We start from the raw sequence: 14,208 nt of genomic DNA on the forward strand, positions 1-14,208 counted from the left end.
GACTTATTTCATTTTAAGTTCACCGTAAGAGTCTCCTAACCGATCCCCTTGTCCTTCAGGCTTTCTTCTCTCTGGCTCTCAAATTTTCATGCCCATAAGAAACACCTGGAAATGACTAATAGTATTTGTGATGGCTGATAAAGGCCGACTTGGCTAGGCTATGTTTGGTCAAGCCTGATTGTTACTGTGAGGGTATTTCATGGATTTAAACTGTTAGTTGATTACATCTATAACTGATTATATCTATGTTGAATCAGCTAAGGAGAATGTCTTTAACATGAGAAGAATCTCCTTGTGATGGTTAGGTTCATGTGTCAACTTAGCCGGGTAATGATGACCAGTTGCTTGGTCAAGCAAGCAGTGACATAACTGTTATCATGAGGACATTTCATGGAAATGAACTATCAGTAAGTTGAATGCATCTATGCTGATTACATCTACAATCAATAGAGGAGGCTGCCTTCAGCAATGAGAGATGCTTCATCCAATGAGTTGAAGGCTTTAAAATGAGAAGTGATCATTTGAGCAGTTAGAAGAAAAAACTTTCACTTCTACTTCAGCAAGCCAGCTTCTGTGGGGAATTCGTTGAAAACCTTCATCGGAGTTTCCAGCCTGCAGCGTGCCCTAGAGAATACATACTTGAGCATCTCCACAGTTCCGTAAGACAATGTTATAAAATCCCATAATATTTAGAGATTTCCTGTTGGTTCTGTTTCCCTAGAGAAACAAGACTCATCTAAACAGTTGGAGGCCTAAAGGGAGATGTAAAGATTTCAAGAATTAAAAAGAAGAATTTTATCTCTACTTTAGCTAATCAGTTTCTCCTGGGGAATTTAATATCACCATCGAGTTCCAATTTGTGGCCTGCCCTAAGGAATTCAGATTCACCAATCCCATGGTTACAAGAGTCAACTCTTATAATAAATCCAGTTCTGCTTTTCTGGAGAACCCTGGCTAATATAGTATTCTTTAGATATTTCTAGCATGTTATTTCTCCAACTAGATTATAGTTCGTCAAGGGGAGAGATTAATCATGACTTCTAGTTTCCCTTCGGTATATACCATAACGCTAGTCACACAACATAGTCAACAGACACTTAACAATTCCAAGGCCACTGTCCATTTCTTTTCCAAAAACACTCATAATAGTATCTAACCAATAATTAGTTTTGAGCAATAGACTTTAGAATGAAAGTTACAAGTTGTTACTCCAACTGCCTCAAAAAGAAAAGCATAGCTCACAGTGCTCACTCCAAGAGATGTCTCTTCATACTCATAATTCAACAATGTGGGGGGAAATGTATACAGGGAAGTAAGTCATCAATCACAGAAGGGCATCGCAACTCAAGATCCCTGGTCAAGCGTTCCAAACAAATCAACAAAGCAAAATATCATTTACACCAAAGAGTCTACTTAAAGTAGTCTGGTCATTCACTTAACCAGAAATAACATACACTTTGCGCTTAGGAGCTTGGAGCTGTAATTAAGCATACTCAGATGACAGTGAACCTTCTTATTCAGCTAGGGGGGAAAACAAAGCTGCTACTCCCCGGTAATAAGAACCTCTCACAGGAAAATAATTCTAAAGGATTACTATTTCTGCCTTAGAGTTCAAATTCTGGGACTTGTTTTAAGTCTTATTGCATAAGAAAGTTGTACTTTTTTCACTTAAAGAACTTAAAAGGTCTGTTGCACTCTTATGAATTATATTTATGTAATCTCATGGCCACATTTTCATACAGAAATATTATCTTTAACTTGAATGGAAAAAGGGTTTGCATTACAGAAATCAATTTCATAAAGATTATTGTCCCACAGGAAATATGACTTGTGGACCATGGACTTAATAAAGAGAAAAGCAGTAAAGTACGTGGAACCATAGAAAGTAGGGAATTTTTAAAAGGTGAAATGAATATTTACTATGTTCACATTTATCATTTGTCATGTATTTCAATAGAGAAAAAAATTATCTTAGGTCACAATACTAATGAAATGTTACTTTGCAGGCTTCTTCTTTTTTTTTTTTTTAATTGACAAATCTTCACACACATACTGTTCATACATGGTGTACAATCAATGGCCCACAATATCATCACACAGCAGGGTATTTATCACCGTGATCAATTTTTAGAACATTTGTATCACTCCAGAAAAAGATATAAAAAGAACAAAGAAAAAACTCCTACATCCAATATCCCTTACCCCTCCCTCTCATTGACCACCAGTACTTCAGTCTATCCAATTTATTTTACCTCTTATCCTATTATTTATTTACTTACTTTTACTCTTCTGTCCATACCCTAGATAAAAGGAGCATCAGACACAAGGTTTTCACAATCACACAGTCCCACTGTAAAAGCTGTATTGTTAAACAGTCATCTTCAAGAATCAAGGCTACTGGAACACAGCTCAACAGTTTTCAGGTACTACCCTCCAGCCACTCTAATATACCAAAAACTAAAAAGGGATATGTATATACTGCATAAGAACCTCCAGATAATCACCCGACTTGTTTGAAATCTCTCAGCTGCTGAAACTTTATTTTGTTTCATTTCTTTCTTCCCCTTTCTGGTCAAGAAGACTTTCTCAATCCCATGATGCCACATCCCAGCTCATCTCAGGAGTTATGTCCCATGTTGCCAGGGAGATTTACACCCCTGGGAGTTATGTCCCACACTGGGGGGAGAGCAGCGAGTTCACATGTTGAGTTGACTTAGAGTGGGAGGCCACATCTGAGCAACAAAGGAGGGTCTATGGGGGTGACTCTTAGGCATAATTATAAGTAGGCATAACTTATCCTTTGCAGAAATAAGTTTCATAGGGGTGAACTCCAAGATCGAGGGCTCAGCCTTTTGAATTGGTTGTCCCCACTGCTTGCAAGAGCAAGAATATCAGGAATTCTCCAAATGGGGAAGTTGAATATTTCCTCCTTTCCCAGTCCCCAAGGGGACTTTCTTTGCAGCCTTCTTAAAATATCACCTTACATCTCTCTTTCTGGTATACCTATAATTCACTGATAATCTCTCTCACCACTGGATGTCACTTTTGCTCCAAAAGATGTCAACCTAAACTAACCTCAGTAATTAAAATCTGATCTGTAAGATGACTTATCTCTGAAATCCGGACATAAAAGTTTCTCTGTAAAAGATATAATCAGCTCTTATAACTTGATCTGAAATCTGGCTTCAGATGCTTCTAGGGTTAAAACAGTATAAGGAAACATAAGTGGGATTTCTGAAATCATCCCTAGTCATAAAAAAATTTACTGAAATACCATCAATACCCACATACTGCTTAGTACTCATATGGAAAGAACGGAAGAAAGAGCCATGCACAGGAAACAATGCCACAGAACAATCAAGTATTTATATTCGGGTATAAAACATTTGGATTCCCATAAAGTAAATCTCCTTTATCTAATATAAATGCTATACTATTTCTAGCATTATGGGAAGAGAAAAGTAGTAGTCAGAAACCAACAAAGTGGGAAAGTATTGACTTGCAGTGGCCAACTATCAGACACATTTGTCAGTTATATCAATTTCAAATTCAGAATATGTAAGTGATAGACAGCTATCTTCTCTTACGCAAATGTGAACAGTTAATCTTTCCAAAAAACATACCAGACCATTAAGATACTGGTATCTATGCTTAGAAGCACCTTTCTCTCAACTCAGGTGTTCTCACCTCCCCACAACCAATATGACTACAAAAGGAACTTATCAAACGGGTATTACTGAAGTCACTTACAAGATTTTACTGCAATGTTCCTTCCCCACAAAGCAAAATACTCTTAAAAAATAACTGCTGAATCACTACCACAGTAAGTCACGGTTACTGATGGGACCATGACCATGCGACATTCACTGGGTTTACTGCAATAGGAAAAAAGTAGTAAACCACTGGCTTTGATTAATCTGTTTTCTTGGACTGTTTCCAAGAAAACAGTTTTTAGGTGCTGGAAAAGTATGCCTACAATGGTGAGAACCACAAAAGAATCATGGTTATAGGAACAATCACGGCTGTCTCAGAAGCCGTGGGAGGACTTGTTCCCCTGCTGGGGCAAGGCCATACACATTGCTGATGTGGAAATAAGAAAGCATTTTAACACCAAAGTAATGCTGTCGGTATTAGCTAGGTGTTGTTGAAAGAATCACACTGTGATTCAGGTGCAGGAGTTAAATATGGCTTGTATGGGCTGGCCTGGAAACTTTATCACTATGAAAAACAGCCTCATGCTACCTCTGAACAACTGACTTACAAACAAAATTTAGAAATAAACCTGTTGAGCAGTTTGGATTTCTCCCAATTTATCTCTACAAGGTTGACAGCAAAAATGTCATATTTAAATATCAAACATATCACTAAAATCTGTTTTAATTATACATTTTATTCTCCTAAAATATGTAATTATGTTTTACCCTACAGAAATCACTTTAATAACAACCACTTGCCTTTTTCTGGGCAATTGCAGCTCGCTGCAGTTTCTCCTTGGCTTGATTATACTTTTCTTCTCTGTCTGTGATACGTTCCTGAAGCTTATGCTTTTCTTCCAACCACTGGATCTGTTTCTCTTCCAATGTCCTGCCAGAAGAATGTAAGCAAAACGTGGAAGTTAACACAGACTCTGAGGATTAAATCACAACCTGCCTGACCATATCCATTATCCAACTGCAGACACTCCGGCATGGCCCCACAGCTGCTAACATTATGACTACTGAGCATTTCCTCTGATCCAGGTCTGTGCTTAGAATAAGTGTACTACATCATTCAGTCTTCACATCACTCTCTGAATTAGGGACTTCCATCACCTCCATTTTAAAAGTGAGGAAACTGAGGCTTAGAGTACTTAACTAACTCCCAAGGACTCACACCTAGTTATTGGCAGGGCAAAAACTTGATAATCAGGGCTGACCTATGATAACCACCAAGCTATAAAATAAAGCTGGTTGAGAATCAACCCTGTTATCAAGTATTAATGCAGTTTGTTTCACATAAGAGTAAAATTCATATAAATGATATTTTATGATATTATAACAACTTATATTTTTAAAGTTCAGCATACTTTATATGATTTTTAATATCTTTATTATAGGCAGTACAAATGAGAATAACAAACCTTGAGGAGTCAGATTACTTCCCTACAGTCACACACACTTTGGTATACCAACTGGAACTAAACCCTATCTAGACATTCTAGACCCATATCTGGTTATTTTCTTCTATATAAGCCTAGGAATAAAATTCAGAAACCAGTGATTTAGATTTCTAGCTCCTCTTATCATTAGAATTCTTAAGTACATGCCAATCAAATACTTGAGGGTTCCAAGATATAAATTACTACTTTTTGCAAAATTAGTTAGAGCTTGGGGAATGACACCGCATATTACAGGCAAATATTTTGCTTACTTCATTTTTCAGAAATTCAATCCTATATATGAAACCATGAATAAGCCTTAAAATATGAAGAAAAAAAAAAAAAACCCAGAAACACTGAATGAAAAAAAGTTTTATATGGCAAGCTTTCAAAAGAACACATTTTAAAATAATAATGTTCTGTAAATTAAAATGAAATCTTATAATACCATGCTATAAAGACAAAGTAAATTAAAAAAGGTAGTTTTCTACTACACCCAAACAATAGTTTTCTAAGATCTTGAACATCACCAAAATGATCTACTACCTATTAGTTTACTATACCACCGATGATTAACAATTTCAAGACCAAAAATATAACCCAAGAAATGAGCTTTTTAAAGGGAAGGTCCAAGAGATTATCTTTCTAATTCTGAGACATTTTATACAAACACAACAAAAAATGTGCTCTCTCCATTCAGAAGAATGGACGAAATATTTGAAGTAAGAAATATGTTGGTTTACTCAATGTGTAAAAGAAGTTTTTCTGAGGATTTTCTGAATACTACGTTCAGACAGAATTTTAAAAGACATTCTTCTCTAAAGGACTTATTTTTTTTTTAATTCAAGAGTCCATAAAGCTTATTCTATAGAAATACAAAGTATACATTACCTAATACCATTACACCCTATCAGAGGGTATTTGTAACTACAATGCCAAACACAATACATATACTACAGCTGAAAGAAAAAATATTTATACATAAAAAAGAGAAACACTACTTTTCAACTTCTAGTTGTGTTTTTTCAGCTTGGGTTCTGAAATTCCGGCATTCCTGTTTTAACCTCTCCACCATTTCCTTCAGCATTTGGTTTGAATTCAGCAAATCATTCTCTGACTGTGCAAGCGAGGTCACTTGGATCTGCAAACTACTGATTTGCTTTAAAAAGAAGAAAGAAGAGAAACATAATGCCATAAACGCAATAAGCAGTAAGCTGTGAGGGAGGCAAAAGACACTACGCGTCATCCCTTACAAATGCCCACCCGAACGCTATGCCCTTGAGAATACCCTTAAGTAAAATAATAAATTGCAGAAGCCAGGATTATTTCTTAATACAGTCAGGGGTTATTAAGAACCACATCGTGAACTGTTGAAAAAGGGAGCAGACTAGAGATATGAATGAGGCTGATCTGGACCAAGGTCCAGAATACAGGGTGAAGGATGATACTGTTCATACTTTAAAACTTCAACTTCTGTTTGAGACCAAAAGGAGAGATGTTTATTTGGTACAAAATTTATATTTTGGGGAGCACATTACCTAATTTAACTTGTATGGCCAGTTTACTTGAACACCAAAATTATACTGAATCTTCAATAGGGAGTGAGAAATTGTTGGTTTATCCAGGTTAGAGTGATGCCCCAATATATCCCAGAGTAATTTAGGAAGTGAATAAAGAAGTACTGGCAAAGTTCCCTTGGGGCACTGGGAAGAAAGGGGGACATTCTTCCATTTGGAGAATTCCTGATATTCTTAGCAAGCAGTGGGGACAACCAATTCAAAAGGCTAAGTCCTTGATCTTGGGGTTCACCCCTGTGAAGCTTATTCCTGCAAAGGATAGGCTAAGCCTACTTATAATTATACCTAATTATAAGAGTCACCTCCACAGACCCTCTTTTGTTGCTTGGATGTGGCCGCTCTCTCTAAGCCAATTTAGCAGGTGAACTCACTGCCTTTCCCACGACATGGGACTTGACTCCCAGAGTATAAATCCCCCTGGCAACGTGGGATCGAACTTCCGGGATGAGCTGGGGCGTGGCATCAAGGGATTGAGAAAGTCTTTTTGACCAAAAGGGGGAAGAGAGAAATGAAACAAAATAAAGTTTCAGCAGCTGAGAGATTTCAGAGTTGAAAGGTTATCTGGAAGTTATTATTATACATTATATAGATATTCCTTTTTAGTGTTGGTATATTGGAGTGGCTAGAGGGAAGTACCTGAAAACTGCTGACCTGTGTTCCAGCAGCTTTGATTCTTGAAGACAATTATTTAACGATGCAGCTTTTACAGTGGGACTGTGTGATTGTGAAAACCTTGTGTCTGATGCTCCTTTTATCCAGGGTATGGACAGATGAGTAAAATTAAATAAGCAAGTAATAGGGGGGATAAGGGGTAAAATAAATTGGGTAGACTGAAATACTAGTGGTCAATAAGAGGGAGGGGTAAGGGGTACGCGATGTGTGAGTTTTTTCTTTTTATTTCTTTTTCTGGAGTGATGCAAATGTTCTAAAAAATGATTATGGTGATGATACACAACTATGTGATGATATTGTGGGCCAGTGATTGTACACCATGTATGGACTGTATATGTGTTACAATTTGCAATAAAAATATTTTTTTAAAAAAATGAACCACATTCCTCAACTTGCCACTAATCCTTTCTCTTCCCAAAATAAGCAAGGCAAAAGAGGTACTGGGAGTAGAATAGGCTTAGTATCAGGAGAGTAGGGAGGTAAGAAAAGCCAACTATTGGACTGAGTTTCCTGTCTGACTTTCTCTAGCCTCCCAGGAAAGAACAGACTTTTAAAGCAGGTCAGCTGGGAAAGCTCCTAGGGAAATCTGTTCTCACTCCTGTATATCCTATGATCAGCAGACCTCCAGGAGTTCTGCTCTTTGAACAGTCAGGAATAACTGTGAATATGGGAAGGTTCATTCGCACAGCATCTTTAAGAGGTTAACAAGCAGTCTATACTCCAATATTGGGCAGAAGATGTTTTGAAAAACCTAATGAAGGCAGGGAATCCCTGGTCTCTAGAGCAACTTATTACCACATAATATCACTGAGCCTTTTTTTCCATCCTAATTTACCCTTATCTGGAAGCATATTTTTCTCATATGAAGTTACTAATTATCTAGTTAGAGAATAACAGGCTAGAAAGATTCACACTGCTTTTAAGTTATATACAAATAGTTATCATTTGGGACACAGTTTCGCCTACTTTTCCCACAAGTCATTTTATTAATTAATAAGCTATAAAATTCTCATTTTTCTTTCATTTTCCTTTATCTCTCCCAACCATTCTCTGAAAGAAGATTGGGAACAAAGAAAGTCAGAGACCCAACGGTCAAAAGAAACCAGGTGCTTTATACAATAAATCAACTAAGCAGAAAAGCCAAATAAGGTAGGGCTGTGTATATCAAAGGGCAATTGCCAGCAGAATAAAGTAAAATGGCATGACTCCTACAGTATTTCTCTTCATTTTATAATGAATTTCTCCAAGAAGAATGATTCATTCTTTATTTTTAACTAGAGGTACAAATATTAAATCTATACAGCTGACTGAGCAAGCAAACTTCGAAGCGCTTACTACCTCACCGTGTCCAGAAAGCCCAATGTTAACGGTGCCAGATAATTCAGGGCACCAAACATTATACCCTCCCAGTTAAGATTTAGAAGTCAAAACGCATTTGAAAGGTAGTACCAGCTAGCATGTAAATATAAACCCTAAAAATGGAATTCTTATTACTTTGTAACCTAAAAGGAAAGGATTTTAAACAACAAAAAAAATAAAATTCAGAAAAGCACACTCTACCATTTTCTGTTCAACCTTATATAAATCTTCTTTCCTGAAGCCAAGTAACTTTAATTAAAACAGAAATTTCCTTCCAAACACATAACTCTTCAACTTCACAGGGATGAAATGAGAAATATCTCATAGAATAAGAAATGAAAAGTTACAAATCAACTGCACAAGTAACTTAGAACCTTGATGTTCTTTCAAATTTTTAAAATTCAAAATATCAAAATACTGTCCTTAAACTATAATTTAAAAAATTCTTTGTTGGTCTCAGTACATAAATATCTTAGGAAAAGTAAGAAAAACAACAGTTATCTTACTTTTCTCTTTGTTATTCATAAAGAGATTTTAAACATTTTATATTTACAAATTAACCTCAATACTTTTAACAATTGTGGTGATTAAATTTTCAGAATACTGATAGGCAAATTTCAAACAGATGCAAAATACAGATCTCTAAAAAAACAGATAGAAAAATAAAGGCAAAATATTTGCCAAAATCATACCTGTTTCAGGTCAGAATTTTCATTTTTTTCTTTCTCTGCATTTTCAATATTCACAAATTGTTGTTGAAGTTTTAACCTATAAATGACAACACAACTAAAGAGATTATTGAGAATTCACTGAATTAAGCAATCATCTTACTGAGAGCCTACTTATACCAGGCATAGTGCTACACAAAATGGCAGTTACAATGATAAACTCAGGCATCAAGCACTTTGGTTGTACTCACAAATAAAAGGTAACATAAATTACTGGTTTCACTCTATGAAAATCTACAAATATGGGCATATAGAAGATGAGAAGCCAAGTTGGTCTCAACTTCTCTCTCAAGAATAATATTTGTGGCTAAAAATCTGATGGGTCACTGGGGTTTATGGTGGCTGTGTCCTCAATTCTCAAAGGATGTAAGTGGGCTAAGGGTACAAGGACTGAGGGAAGGAAGTGTGGGCTGTGGTATATACATATAATGGTCTACACTAAGCAGCACAAGAAGGAATGAAGTTGTGAGGCATGCATCTAGGTGAATGAACCTTAAGGAGAGTATGTTGAATAAAATGCCAGAAACAAAAAGATAAATATTATCATGCCTCACTCATACAGATTAACTATAATAAACAAACTCAGAGAAGTGAAGTCGAGAGCATGAATTATCTGGTTGGGGCCTATTGTAAAGGTTTCTAGATTGTAAACCCTTATAGCAGTTAGATATATTTAGGTTGTAATGATAGTTCTAAATTCTGAGATACTGAGCTATTTGTATATAACCTGGTTGTTTCCTGAAACTTGGGGTATTTATATGACAGCTGAGACTCAGAGTTAGAGCTCTGAAGCTATGAAAGTCGGCAGTACCCCATTCAGCAACTGTTTAAAAAGCTGAAAAAGTGATCAGAGTTCTAGAGATATGAATGAAGGTGATCTGGATAGGACTAAGGTAAATCAGAATAGTGGGTAAAGGATGATATGGCCCATATTTTTAGACTTGAACCTCTATGTGAGACCAAAGGGAGAGATATTTGGTGCAAAATTTATATTTTGGGTAGCACAATATCCAATTTAATTTGTATGGTCAGTTTACTTAAACATCATAATCACATGGAATCTTGAATAAGATGTTAAAAGTTCCCTTGGGGGATTGGGGAAAAAGGAGGAAATATTCAACTTCCTCATCTGGGGAATTCCTAATATTCTTGCAAGCAGTGGGGGCAACCAATTCAATAGGCTGAGCCCTCCATCTAGGGGCTCACCCCTATGAAGCTTATTCCTACAAAGGAGAGGCTAAACCTACTAATAATTATGTGCAAGAGTCACCCCTGGAGAGCCTCTTTTGTTGCTCAGATGTGGGCTATCTAAGCCAACTCGGCAGGTGAACTCACTGCCTCCCCCCCTCTATGGGACATGATTCCCAGGGGTGTAAATCTCCCTGGCATGTGGGACCCGACTCCTGAGGGTGAGCCAGGACCCACCATCGTGGGAATGAGAAAGCCTTCTGGACCAAAAGCAGGAAGAGAGAAATGAGACAAAATAAATGAGAGATTTCAAATGGAGTCAGGAGATCAACCTAAAGGTTATTCTTATGCAGTATAAACATATTCCTTTTTCGTTTATGGTATATTGGAGTAGCGAGTGGGAAGAACCTGAAATGCTGAAATGTGTTCTAGTAGACTTGATCCTTGGAGAAGACTGTATCTGCATAACTATATATAGCTTTTACAATGTGACTGTGTGATTGTAAAAATCTTGTGCCTGATGCTCCTTTTATGCAGAGTATGGACAAATGAGTAAAAAATAAAATAAAATAAGGATAATAATAATAAAATAATAATATAAATAAATAAATAGGGAGAAATAAAGGATAAAAATTGGGTAGACTGAAATACTGTGGGTCAATGAGAGGGAAAGGTAAGGGGTATAGAATGTATGAGTTTTGTTTTTTTTTCTTTTTTTGCTGTGATGCAAATGTTCTAAAAATAATCATGATGAAGAATACACAACTATGTGATGATACTGTGAGCCAGTGATTATATAATATGGTTGGACTGTATACGTGTGGATATTTCTCAATAAAAATATATTTTTAAAAATCTGATGGTTAGGATTTTGACAATAACAGGGAATAGGCAGAACAAATAGCCTTGGTGAGAAAGTGCAGATTGTGTTACTAAGGCATCAGAAAACAAAATTAGGAGAAGACATCTTAACGTCTGTATAGTATTTTTCAATTTACAGAATGTGTTCATAGACACAGCTATTTCACTTTCACTCTGCTAGGCTATGAGCTCCTAAATGATAGGGAACGTGTTTATCTTTGCATCCTTAGCCTATCATTATGCCTATAGTATAACAGACATTTAACTAAGGTTGGCCAATTTGAATTGTATTAATTCCTCACAATAATTCTGTAAAAGTAAACAGAGTAATCTTTATTATTCTTATTTTACATATAAGGAAATCGAGACTTAGAGAAGTTAGGCCCAAATCACAAAACAACCAAGCAACCAAAGCAAGATAGGATCCAGGTCTTCTAACAGCCAAGTCCCTTTCCTATAGTTCATTATGTTATAGTTTTACTGATTTTAAATTCAGGATTTAAAAGAAAACTAACTAGTAGAGGGGATCAAACTATATTATAGAGATGAATAATACCTACACAATTCTGTCCTCTTCAAAGTGAATAATCCATCCTAAGCCAGAGCCTTATGCATAACATCTCTGGAGACCAAATGATTAATCTCATGAGGAAAACTTCACGCTAATTAACTTTGTCACAAATGGACCCCTCTACCTTTCCCTTTTTAAATTCTTCAAATATGTATCTCAAGTATAATTCATTATGCATTTGTTTATAGCTTGGAATTATTAGCATGTCTTATCTGCTCAACTAGAATGTGTTTACAGGGACCACAATACTCTCAGGGCCTAAAGCTGCACTTGAAGCACAGTAAGAACTCAGTATTTATAATTATGGACTGAATGGAGCAACCTAATTCTGGATCAGACATTTAAATGTGTAAGATGGTGTGCTGGTTTGAAAGGATGTATATACCCAAGCCATGTTTTCATCCTAATCCCATTTTATAAATCCAGCTGTTTCTCCTAATCCCTATTCAGCACTGTATGTTTGAAACTGTAATTAGATCATCTTTCTGGAGATGTGATTTAACCAAGAGTGGTTGTTAAACTGGATTAGGTAGAGGCATGTCTCCACCCATTTGGATGGGTCTTGATTAGTTTACTGGAATCCTATAAAAGAGGAAACATTTCGGAGAAAGCTGGAGATTCTGGTTCTGAGACATAGCCATGAGAAGCAGAGAGTCCACCAGCCAGCGACCTTTGGAAATGAAGAAGGAAAACACCTCTCAGGGAGCTTCATGAAACAGGAATCCAGAAAAAGCTAGCAGATGATGCCAGGTTCACCATATGCCTTTCCAGATGAGAGAGAAACCCTGACCCTGTTCGCCATGTGCCTTCTCACTTGAGAGAGAGACCCTGAACTTCAGGGGGCTTCCTGGACCAAGGTATCTTTCCATGGATGCCTTAGATTCAACACTTCTATAGACTTCCTTTAATTGAGATATTATCTTAGCCTTAGAAGTGTAAACTAGCAACTTATTAAATTCCCCTTTTAGAAGTCATTCCATTTCTGGTATATTGCATTCCAGCAGGCAGCAAACTAGAACAGATGGTTAGACAATATAATATGGAAGAAAACAGAAAATATGAACCATTGCTTTCTGAGATATTTACACACAAATGCCAGAAACAATAACCCTAAAGGAAGAGGGTCAGTCCTATTCCTTCTTTTGTCCTGGTCATAAGAAAATAAATCTTGGGGAAGACTGTGAGAAGATGATGGAGTAGGAAGCTAAAGGAATCAGTCCCCCTACCAAAACAACCATAAACTGTCTGACTCAACAATTCTCGAATTCTGGAGTATAGTGGAACACTGTGCACATCCAAGAGAAACCTGGAGAAAGAGGCTCATAAACTGTAGTAACCATCAGTGAATTTCACCCTTTGTGCAATGGCTACCAACCACCCCCAACCACGGGGCAGGCAACAGTGAAGACTGCAACCCAGACTCCGGGAACACATTATCAGTCCCAGGCTGGGCTACAACAACCTACTCCAGCAAAATCCAAAGGAGTGTGATCTGATCACTGGTCACTGCTTTGGATTAGCTATTTCAGATCACTCGAGGCAAGCCCTGAAGGTAGCCATTGTTCCAACCTCACTGAGGGAAAAGTGGCAGAGGAATCTTAAGAGTCAGTACCTGCTTTTTTCCTTTTCTCTTGTCACTTTCTATTCTCCATGTGGGAGCAAAATAGTTTGGAAGACCCACTTTTTACGGCTCTAGCCCTCAACAACAACATTCAAAATCAAAACAAAAACAAAAAATTCTACCAAACCCAGAGGTGTGAGAGAACTAGATTTCCATAGTTACAACAACATGAAACTCAGAATGTCCAGATCTCAACAAAAAATTATAACACACAAAAGGAAACAGGAAAGTATGGCCCATTCACAGGAGAAAAAAGAATTTGACAAAAAGGAATTGTTTTTGTAAGTACACAAAAGGATGCTCAACATTACTAGTCATCAGGGAAACGCAAATTAAGACCACAATTACATGTCGCTATATATCAACTAGAATCATTAAGTTAAAAAGTTAGAAAATCTGACAATTACCAAGTATTGTGGGACAACTGAAACTCTCATATATACTTAATGGGAATGAAAAACTGTACAACCACTTTGAAATACAGTATGGCTGTA

General features: G+C 36.8%; 1 protein-coding gene across 4 annotated transcripts in view; it reads right to left on the minus strand.

Annotated features, from left to right (window-relative positions):
• Positions 1-14,208, minus strand: part of CEP83 (centrosomal protein 83) — a 182,495-nt gene that overhangs the window by 16,010 nt on the left and 152,277 nt on the right. For all 4 annotated transcript variants that reach the window (XR_013155868.1, XR_013155867.1, XM_077111614.1 and 1 more), the window contains 3 exons: positions 9,438-9,513; positions 6,139-6,296; positions 4,455-4,584 (listed from right to left, as the gene is read on the minus strand). Coding sequence is in view for 2 of the 4 variants with exons in the window: in XM_077111614.1 (XP_076967729.1) it covers positions 4,455-4,584; positions 6,139-6,296; positions 9,438-9,513 (364 nt within the window). In the remaining 2 variants the exon portion in view is untranslated. The remainder of the gene's footprint in view (positions 1-4,454; positions 4,585-6,138; positions 6,297-9,437; positions 9,514-14,208) is intronic.

Source organism: Tamandua tetradactyla, chromosome 7 (assembly GCF_023851605.1).
Source record: "Tamandua tetradactyla isolate mTamTet1 chromosome 7, mTamTet1.pri, whole genome shotgun sequence".
NCBI classification, from domain to species: domain Eukaryota; kingdom Metazoa; phylum Chordata; class Mammalia; order Pilosa; family Myrmecophagidae; genus Tamandua; species Tamandua tetradactyla.